The sequence below is a fragment of the Electrophorus electricus genome, chromosome 19, assembly GCF_013358815.1.
Source record: "Electrophorus electricus isolate fEleEle1 chromosome 19, fEleEle1.pri, whole genome shotgun sequence".
Lineage (NCBI taxonomy): Eukaryota > Metazoa > Chordata > Actinopteri > Gymnotiformes > Gymnotidae > Electrophorus > Electrophorus electricus.
The window spans coordinates 13,491,415-13,502,269 of record NC_049553.1 but is presented as its reverse complement, the minus strand read 5'-3'; the positions used below and the strand labels follow the sequence as shown (position 1 = coordinate 13,502,269).

At 41.1% G+C, this 10,855-nt stretch overlaps 1 protein-coding gene across 1 annotated transcript; it reads right to left on the bottom strand.

Annotated features, from left to right (window-relative positions):
* Positions 1-755: 755 nt before the first annotated feature.
* LOC113589217 (RING finger protein 11-like) lies at positions 756-10,189 on the bottom strand. Its single transcript, XM_027028761.2, has 3 exons — positions 9,582-10,189; positions 5,523-5,692; positions 756-3,920 (listed from the first exon to the last, which is right to left on the bottom strand). Exons 1-3 carry the CDS (start codon positions 9,702-9,704, stop codon positions 3,749-3,751), a joined length of 465 nt encoding a protein of 154 aa, XP_026884562.1. The 5' UTR covers positions 9,705-10,189; the 3' UTR covers positions 756-3,748.
* Between the last annotated feature and the right edge of the window lie 666 nt (positions 10,190-10,855).

Sequence of the window (10,855 nt, the reverse complement as noted above, 5' to 3'; positions counted from 1 at the left end):
CTGGACACATCCCCAAACAACATCAGATTCTAATACATTTTACAGTTATTTTTTTTAAATGACATTCTATGATCTACTGCACTAAATTATATACAGCTGATACCTTTGTTGAAAGGCTAGGTATCCCAAAAATCAACCATGATCTAAATTCCGAACTGAAAAAGATTCTTTCACTAAAAGAATATATAACTCTATTAACATTATGCAAAATATTTTTTTTAGGTCTGCATTGATACCCACTAGAATTTTTAAAAAGTATAGTTGGCCCCAATACTTTGAGAAAGCTCTCACAAATCTGCATCTCACCTTCCTCAAGCCTCTATCTCACTTCTATTAAAAACAGGCAGTCTCCACAATCTTCAGTGATATCACTGAATCTTTTAAATGTTAATTTAAAAATATTGGCAAAGGTAGTGGCAAGTCATCTGGAAGTCAAGATTGTTTTCATGAAAGATCAACAATCTTTCTCCAATATCTGTACACCTTTAAGTATAATTCAACCTAGCTCACCTTCACTGTAGAGGTAGTCATTTGTTTAGATGCAAAGAAGGCATTTGGCAGAGTTGAACTGATTTACTTGCAGTTTTACAAAAATTTGGATTTGCTGAAACATTCGTCTAATGGATTTGGCTCCTTTGTACACTTCCATTAGCATGTGTCTGTCCCAAGTATCTATGCTCACCTTAGTTTCCTTTCTGGCATGGCACCCACTAGACTTGACCCCTTATCCATTGCAATTAAAACACCACCAACCATTAGAAGCATTCATTGTGGAGCTATGGACCACAGATTGTCATTTTATTCTTTATGTCACTGGGCAAGTTACTCACAAACCAGAAATTATAGACTTGCTGGTGAAATTTGGCACATTCCCTGGATTTAAAATAAATTGCTACTCTATCAACGAGCCAGCCATTAATTAAGCTAAACAAATTCCCTTTTCATATCTCCAAAATCAGATCCCACAAGATGGAAAGTCCTTCCTTGACCTTGGCTGGTAGAATTCATTACATCAAAATGAACATTCTACTATTTTCATATCTTTTTATATCCTTTCCCATTTTCCTACCAAAATCTACCTTCTCCTGTGTAAACAGTGTGATTTCAGCCTTTATTTGGAAAGACAGAAGAGATAAGATTAGCAGATGTCTCATTCTGAGAAGTACACCCATGGTTTGACCTTGCCAAATTGACTGATCTAATGATGGGCAGCAAATTTCCAAAAAGATCCTGTTCTTGTTACTCAATCCAGAAGAGTACTGGTGTAGAACTGAATCTCATTCCTTATCAACATCTCTTTAAGCCATTATCTCTGCAGCAGCCTTTGTAACTGTAATCCTATTTTCATGTTCGCTTAAAATTTGGACACAATTTCACCATCAGTATAATCTTAAAAAACTTTCACTGTTGGGTCCTATATAAAACATTTTTTCTTCATGGAAATTTGGACATAGCCGTTAAACAATGGGGCAACCAGTTTTAAATAATTAAATGATCTCTATGAACCTATTATCGGTTCATAGAGATCATTTAATTTTTTAAAACTGGTTAACCTTTACCTGTTTTGAGATGTTATCAACTAAATTTGGCTTACAACAGCCAAAGAGCAGTCATTTTATTCAGTTTGAGTTATTCATCATTTCCTTATTTACCTTCCAAGTCAAAGTTTTAGATATTTCAGTTATGAACAGATCATTAGTATCAAACATCTATAGTTATGTTATTACAAAGGAACATGCCACTATAGTAAAATTAAATTAGACTAGGGGAATGAGCTTAAAACAATTTTCAGAGGATTGTTGGGAGAGCACTGTAGCTTGCATTAATTGCTCCTCATGTGCCCCCTTAGGACTGATAGTTCAATGCAGTACATAGAATTAATTAATATAAACTAAAATGAACACCAATTTATCCAGATTAGAAAAGAATGCGACTGACGTACCGCTAACCTTACACGTTTTGGACTATCTGGTTAGGAGGTTTAGGTGGGTTGGGAAAGGGTGAGGGAATGAGTCCTAACTGAAAATCATGGTAGAACTGTATTTTGTTTCTTGACTGATGTATTATTTGTTGTTTCCAATAAACAAAAGTTGTAAAAAATAATAAAAATACATGATATATGTGACCTGTGCTATTTGCATTTGAGAGAGCATAAAATCCATCAAATCATTAGAACAATTAAAAAAACAACAAGACTGGTGCAAGGGTATACATAAATACATTATCATCATTTTTTATCATGGTGTAAAGTGCAAAACTCTAGGTTTAGTACATATGATGTTTGTGTGCAAGCATTTCTATACAAAATTTAGGACAGGTAGTTATTTGGTTTAATCCCCCTACCCCATGCACAATTAAGCCCTTTTAAAATTGGCCCAGTACTGTTCAATTCCTCTTCCGCAATACTGCCTGGATATACCAGCAGCAGGACTTCCTAGTCAGCAAACAAACAAAAAGGTGAATGCAAGGAAGCGCTGGCCTAGCTGAATCCACTGCACAGGGATTCAAGTACATAGATTTGTCATGTTGTATCAGTTCTGTTGTGGGTACTGGATTTTGAGGGGAAAACAGAATTTGTCTCTTACACTGTAACATCAAGGATGTTCAACTAGCCTCCAAGGAGATGTCATATACTGTGCATATTCAATGCAATATTTTAACTAGAAAAACAGTGTACAATAGCACACTCTCTGTGAAACAGTCAGGAATTGACCAATCACTGATGAAGACTACATGCTACAAGAGCTGGAAGGTGATTTCGTACAGTGTTCTGGAGAAAGGAAAAAAAACCCATTAAATGCACCAGTCACATGAATGTTACTGACTGACTCTGCAGTGAAACAATTAGAATGTATGCGCTGAACATAGGAACATTTCAAGTAAATGTTACAAATATGTACGACAGTGCTGTACAAGGACATTCAAGCCAAATATGCCATTTGATATCCTCAGCTCTGGCCAATTGTGAAGCATTACCTGCTGCTTACGACATCCTTATCTTACCCTTCAACAAGAAAATTTTGCATATTACTAAAAACATTGGTTTTCTGAATTGATCCAGAGTATTCATTCACCTTCTTTTGCTAACAGAATAATGGGGACAAAACAGCCTTAAAATACAATATATATGTGGGCTGGAAGATCATTGTATACCCCAGAGCAGGACTGTGTGTTTCTCAGGTTAATTAAACAAATTCCTCTTGCCAGATAACAATCACATATGTAGCCACCTTTAGCCAATATTGGAAGGACGGTGACATTTAGGAACACTGAGGTGGTGAGCTATACATCACCATCTGGCCAGGTCTATTAAATAGAATTCTTCAGGTTGCAACAGCCTGGAAGTGCTTAAAGCCATAACCTTCCTCTGAAACACTAGCCCAGGGGTCTTCAATCCGGTCCTCGAGGACTCCCACTTAACCAACTAGTTCTACACCTGAGCAAGATAATCGAGCGCAACAGAATGCTGAACGCTGTTCCCAGGTCAGTGGTGCAGCAGATGGAGCTCTAACAGAAAGCAAGAACATGCACTGGCTGGGGGTCATCAAGGACTGGCTTAAACACCCACATCCCAAACCCTTAACTGCAGGAAGCAGCCTTTTAGAACAGGGTCACAAGAGTATGGGCTACTGCTTGCGCAAGCAGGCCGAGGCCTTGGCTGCTTCCCTTCCAGCTCTTGTTGCGCTGGGCTGTGTGGAGATTGGAGCGGGTGGGGATCATCTGGAGAGCACAGTCCACATGGGTGTGGTCAGTTGGTCTCATATGTGGAGAGGAGTGCTGCGTCCACTGGTTCCATGCAGGAGGGGCAGGTGAAGGAACGCATGAGCCAATCATCTATGCAGTCCATGTGGTAGATGTGCATGCAGGGCAGGAACCTGATGGGATCCCCGTATACAAAGTCCATCATACAAATCACACACCTGCAGGGAAGAGGAAGAGAGGTTTTATCTTTATGATGTGGTCACATTTCATCTTGTTATTTGATTAATCCATTTCAGGGTCAGTGTGGCAATAGTGTGTACAAAGAAGCCCAGGTGTGTCTATCCTCAGCCCCTTCCCACATCAGGAAGAGATCAGGGGGCATGCTTTACAGATAACTAAAATACCTCAACTTTCAATGCAGAGGAGCAGCAGCTCTACTCTTAGTTCATTCTGGATAGCAGAGTTCCTCAGTTACGGGGAGTGAGTCATGCTATCTGCCGAAGAATTCTCATTTCAGCTGCTTGTACCTGTAATCTTGTTCTTTCCGTCATTACCAAAATGACTACAGGTGAGGGTGTTGATGTAGACAGACTGGTAAATTAAAACTTCCCTTTATCTCCCTCTTCAACAATACAATCCATTACAACAGCTGCATTACTACTGCCCCTGCCCCTAAACTATAGTTTCTCTCACAACCCAATACCGTGACCAATACCCTGAGATACATAAACTCCTCCACTTGGGGGAACTATTCACCCCTACCCAGAGCCAGTATGCCATCTTTTTTAGTAGACAGCTTTGGCCTCAGACTTGGAGGAGCAGATCTGCACACTGACCGCTTCATACTCATCTGCAAACCACTAAAATGTGCGCTCGAGACTTCTGTATGAGTAAGCCAGAAGGACAACATAGTCTGTAAATAGCGGCAATGCAACCTACCAGTCCCCTCTGCCAGACATTCTCCTGCCCTTGACTATGCCCTGCTTTCCTGTTCATGAATATCATGATCAGGAATGGAGGCACAAACTTGGAGGAGTTCAACACCCACACAGAACAAGCGTGACTGCATTCTTGGCATTCTCGACACAACTCTCACTCAGATTGTGGCCCCAGTACCTCATACTCATGGAGAACCCCCCAGAACATCAATGGGAAATGGTCAAATGCCTTCTTTACACCCACAAAACACATGTATTCTGGAGTGGCAAACTTTCATACACCCTCAAATATCTGGGAGAGAATACAGAGCTGGTGCACTGTTGCACAGGACAGAATTTGCATTGTTTCTCCTGAATACGAGACTTGATAACTGAAAAAAGTCTTCTTTTCAGTATCCTGGCAAAGACTTTTCCAGGGAGGCTGACAAATCTATCAATCATTTTCACACATTATCTGGTTCCCTTTCTTAAAAACAGAAACCACTTCCCCACTTAGCCAATCCAGAAACAATGTTACTGAGGTCTAATAGATGTTGCAGAAGGGTGTCAGCCAAGACAACCTGTCAGCCAAGATGAGGCCTTCACAAATTCTGGGAAAGTCTCATCTATCACTGGTGCCTTTCTACTTTACTACTACATCGGTGCCTTCAGCCAGGGAAATGGAATCTGTCCCTACAGAAGCCTCTGGTCCTATCTGTTTCTTGGGCTTGCTTATGAAGCCATAATATTTCAAACTCCCTAACTCTGTTTTAGAGGAGCAGGTGATGGTACTGAGCATCTGCAGCCCATTTCTTGTACGTGTTTCAATCTCTGTACATGAATGACACTGGGCCATAACACTGATCACTTGTAGATTGCCACGGCCCGCTAACGTGCACTCACTCTCGAATCTTCTTCTCTGAGCCATCATTGCCACAGTCAAACACTCCTCTAGGCAGGTGCTGGATGAGGCCAATGCGCTGAGCGATGCGGACCTGCTCCTCCTCGGTCAGCTGGGTAGCCAAGCACGTCTGACTGGGCGTGGGATGGTACACAGGCATCCGCAACTGCTCCTGCATAGCACACACAAGTAGCAGGCACACGGAAGAGACTGGTCAGTATAACACTGCGTAACACACAGGCATCAGGGATGGACACTGATTTTATCCTGCCACTGATGTTTTTACCCATCCCAAAAAGGCAAAGCTAAAGACAGACAGGAGGTGCTCTATGGCATTTAAGACTTAATTAAAATGATAGGAACCCAATGGTGTTGCTAACGTTGCTACAAAGAATGCCCTTTCATTTAGTTACAAAGTAAGGTTAATTCATCCTCACAGAATCAGAAGTCTAACAACAGTGTAGTCTGGGACAGTTTGTCTATTCAGACATTTTGGCTCTACATGACCTACAAGTTCCAATGCTCACAGAAATAACACTGTGAAACCTGATAAACACCACCGTGAAGCACCAGCATGATGCTGTCCTTTCATACGCTTATATTACAAATAAGACTAACTACTGTGCGCACTGCCCTAATCTTTAGCAAAACAAAACCACCATCACCACACTGGCAGATCACACGGAGTAGGCATGCTGCTTTCTATTACCAAGTATTATGTCATTAGCCAACAGAAACTATTAGCAGTCCATTTCATAGCAAATTAATTCATGTGTATACAGAAAAGTCTCATCTGGAGTCAACAACTGGTTGGTTCACACATTGTGATAGATGCTTTCATACACCCCACATAAGATTGTGGTACAAACCAGCGGTAAACTTTCTAGCCGTTACTCCAATGGACAGGGTTTACAAACTAAGAAACAATTTGCATTGTGTCAACAATTTGGATGTCAGTGCTGATTAGCAAAAAAAGCAACAGAATGAGGACAACCAAACATGACATTGTTTGGTTCTACTTAAAAAAAAAAAAAAAAAAAAGGCAAGCAGTGAAGTAATCAGGCCATTGGTTTGTGCATATAAGCAAAAATATGGGCAGAGTAGTTCTCAGTGTAGTTCTCAGTTCACTGAATGATTTAATATATTTAATATCTGGATTTAATATAATCAGGATTGTAAATATTTTGCCATTGCCAAAAGAGATACCTTGGATTTGTTGAATTTTTGTCTTTAGGTTGGGGAATGTTGGTTTTCAGCAGGGGTCAAAGGAGGAAAAGCAGTGATGAGCTCACAGCTCCCATTCTGCCATCTCTCTACATACACAGTGCACACCGGCCTGTGCCCAACCAAGATGTTGGACAGAGTGGGGCCAACAATGGCCAGTGAAAGCACCAGGCTGGTAGAGGTGCAGGAACCATGACTGCACCAAAATAAGCATTAACTGTTCAAAATGTAATGTAATGCTCTGCATTCAAGTGGACTGGATCTGCTTTTGGTTTGGTTTAAAAAAAGAGAAGGAAAACACAAAGCTAATATGCTACATGTTTTGATTTTAATAATGTAGACATAATTTGTTTTAAAAATATTTCAATGAGTGAAAGATCTGTGGATAAATAAATAAAAAAAACAAACAAAACATTGACAGTATTGGTGATTGACCTCCAAAAAGGACGCCTCAGACCACACCTGTGAACATACAGGGACTGGGCATTGAGATGAGGAATACAAATACCTGAGTGTTCACCTCAACAACAAATTGAACTGGTCTAAGAGTACAGATGTCCTGTACAGGAAGGACCAGGGTCATCTCCATCTGCTGAGGAAACTGAGGTCCTCTGGAGTGTGCAGACCACTGTTAAGAACATTTTATTACACTGTGGTATCATCATGTATCTTCTACACAGTGGTGGGCTGGGGAGATGCAATCTCAGAGAGGAACAGAAGACTAAACAAGCTGGTTAAGAGAGCAACCTCTGACTTGGACTGTCCTCTCGAATCTGTGGAGGTGGTGGAAAAGAGCAGGATGATAGCTGAGCGAAACAACTCCTCTCATCCACTGCACAATTCTGTAGGGGCTTTAAGCAACTCTTTGGGCACCAGACTCCTCGGACTTCTGTGTAAGAAAGACTGCAACCACAGATCCTTCGTTCCGTCAGCAATCAGACTCCACACCAATAATTTACTGTTTTTATTTGTGTGTGGTCACCCTCACCTAACCACCACACATTACATTTAACTACCACCACATCATTTTCAGTTTTCAGCCGTTTTTTTTTTTTGCATATCCACTTCCAAATGCAACATTTTTCTCTTTCTGTGAAATCTCTCTTATCAGGTGCAATATCACTGTTTCAACACATCTGCTTATGTATTCATCACACTACCACTTCTTATCATGTCATTCATCTCCCCAACTAAGAGAGCAATACTTTGTTTCTTGTGCAATAACACTCTTATAACACTAAATAGGAATGTGATTCAGTTTTTTAAGTACAATCTACATAAATTCATTCTAAATATTTACAATGTGTGTGTAAAATATAAGTCGCACAAGAAAACAATTGCATGGGAACTGTTTAATTGTATTTGGGACTAAAAAACTGTTAAAGTGACTTGTTGCTTGGACTTCTAGCCAAAGTCTCATGCCACTAAACAAGACACCAGAGTGACATTCCAAGCCTGTCTTTATCCTGACCACAGACTGAGTAGATAGATACGACCCGGTCTTTGTCCTGACCACAGACTGAGTAGATAGATACGACCGGTCTTTGTCCTGACCACAGACTGAGTAGATAGATACGACCGGTCTTTGTCCTGACCACAGACTGAGTAGATAGATACGACCGGCCTTTGTCCTGACCACAGACTGAGTAGATAGATACGACCGGCCTTTGTCCTGACCACAGACTGAGTAGATAGATACGACCGGTCTTTGTCCTGACCACAGACTGAGTAGATAGATGCGACCCGGTCTTTGTCCTGACCACAGACTGAGTAGATAGATACGACCGGTCTTTGTCCTGACCACAGACTGAGTAGATAGATGCGACCCGGTCTTTGTCCTGACCACAGACTGAGTAGATAGATACGACCGGCCTTTGTCCTGACCACAGGACTGAGTAGATAGATACGACCGGCCTTTGTCCTGACCACAGACTGAGTAGATAGATACGACCGGCCTTTGTCCTGACCACAGACTGAGTAGATAGATGCGTAGGTTAAACAGACGCTTACCTCAGTTGCTACACTATGAAGGATTTTTAAAAACGTCGAGGCTGCCTCAAGGACTTTTTTGACTTTCATTCCCGATAGTAATAAGTGACGTAATTCTGAGATTAAACGTTATAGGAGATCCTAACGTGTTAACATGACATCCTGACCAATCCGCAGTGACAGCTGGGTTGGCCAAAACATGTTTCCACGCAAACACTGGGCCCACGAATGTTCAACAGACAACAATCGCTTTGATGGTTTGCTAGCTAGCTAGTTAACCTAGCTTGTTTGCTGGTTCTGATTATTAGCCTTTTGTAGCAAGCTACAAAAATTTGGCTCAGGTACACACTAGCTAGCTAAGATACCTGCCCGGACACTGACACGAGTTAAATCTGTGAATTTGATGTTAGTTAACCTACAGTGGCGCAGAGCACCTGCCAGTGGTGGGTAGTGAAACCACCAGCTGTGAGACATACTTAGCTAGGCAAAATACCAAGATAGGCTACATTTGGCTAACACAAACAAGCAGCGTAGCTAGTATTCGCTTACTTATGACAAGTGTAACTAGATATAACCAAAGTTGGACATTAGCTAGTTACCAAACCATCTTAGGGCGTGTTGAAACTATCGACTAACCTAGCTAAATATTAATATGCTGCTAGAATAAAGGGTGAATATCCATCTAGTTAATGCTATAGCTTGTACTCTGCTTAGCTAGCTAGCTAGATTTTAAAAAGCAGTCAGCAAGCTAGATAGGGCTTTGTTGGTAAACAATTCGCTAGGAAGCTAAAATGAGCGGTTTGTTCAACAGGCAACATTGACCTGCTATGCTATACTAGCTAATTTACCTCATAAGGCGGAGGAGGCTCTAAGTCCGGGTCTGCTCCGTCTCCATAACTGGCCCTGTCGGACTGGGATTCATGAAGCAAAGAGATGTCGTCCGATGTCGGCGATTTTAGACAGTTGCCCATATTCAATTCAGCAACGCTAGCTAGCTAGTTTACTAGTTAGCTGCTTAGCTCCTCCGTTTCTCTCGCAGCTGTCAGCTTATTCAGCTTATTCAGAAGCAGTCTGAACTGTGAAATCTGAACGTTACAACGAAACAAACCTATTTTCGGCTTTCTCATTCAACTAGGTAACAAGCGATTAGCTAACAACTAGCTAAGTTATTTAGCTAGCTAGCTAACCATATCAAAACAAATGACCTCATTCGCTTGTGGTTGATTACTATCTGCTTAACTAACGCCAGGTTAGCTAACAGCTAGCATGCTAAACTACTGTTGAGAATTTTTCGCTGAACATCGACAATACACTGATCAATATGATTCAAGCCTATGTAAACAAACAGGTTTTATTCTAAATATTTTCACTCCAACAACGTCCGTGTGAACATGGTGCTCCTAGCTACCCAACTGCCTTTCTACGCCCAGTTTCTTCGCTTTTTCGGCCAGTTAGCTTGCTAGTACACAACACGAACACGTCACTTACACGTCACACTGTTGTTCTGTGACGCAAGTAGTAGGCGGGTCGTATGGTGAGTGGATGGTTTGGCCCACGTGGAATATAGACTGGAGCTGTCTGCCGTCTTACTTGCAAGAGATGTAATCAGCAGTGCATCAAAGAAGCCAAGAAAAGGCTTTCTGATCGGTTTGTTGAACACCTTCGGACCATCAGAATTAAGGACTTGTCGTTTCCAGGGGCATTTGAATACTAATGGACATTGCATTAATTGGACATTGTATTGCCAGTTGTTATGAAAGCAATGAAATTGGGAAACTCACAGAAAAAGACCTACACATTCAGAACTTTAGTATGGAAATGAATGTTATGATGTATCATCTATTTTTTTCTAATATAAACTAGTTCCTCCTCCTACAAATTCAGAAGCACGCTGCTTGCACAGCCGATGAAGGACTTCTGGAAGGACCTCTGATGAAGGACCTCTGTCCTAAAGATTCGCCAGGTATTGTATATCTTGTCTACAAGAAGACAATAAAGCTCTACAATGTAGCCTTAAGAATTCCTGATAAATGATACATGTCAATGGAGTTTCATGATGAATGATTCATATATATCAATGGACTTTCCTGATAAATTAAGCATATCCATGGAGTGCTTGTGA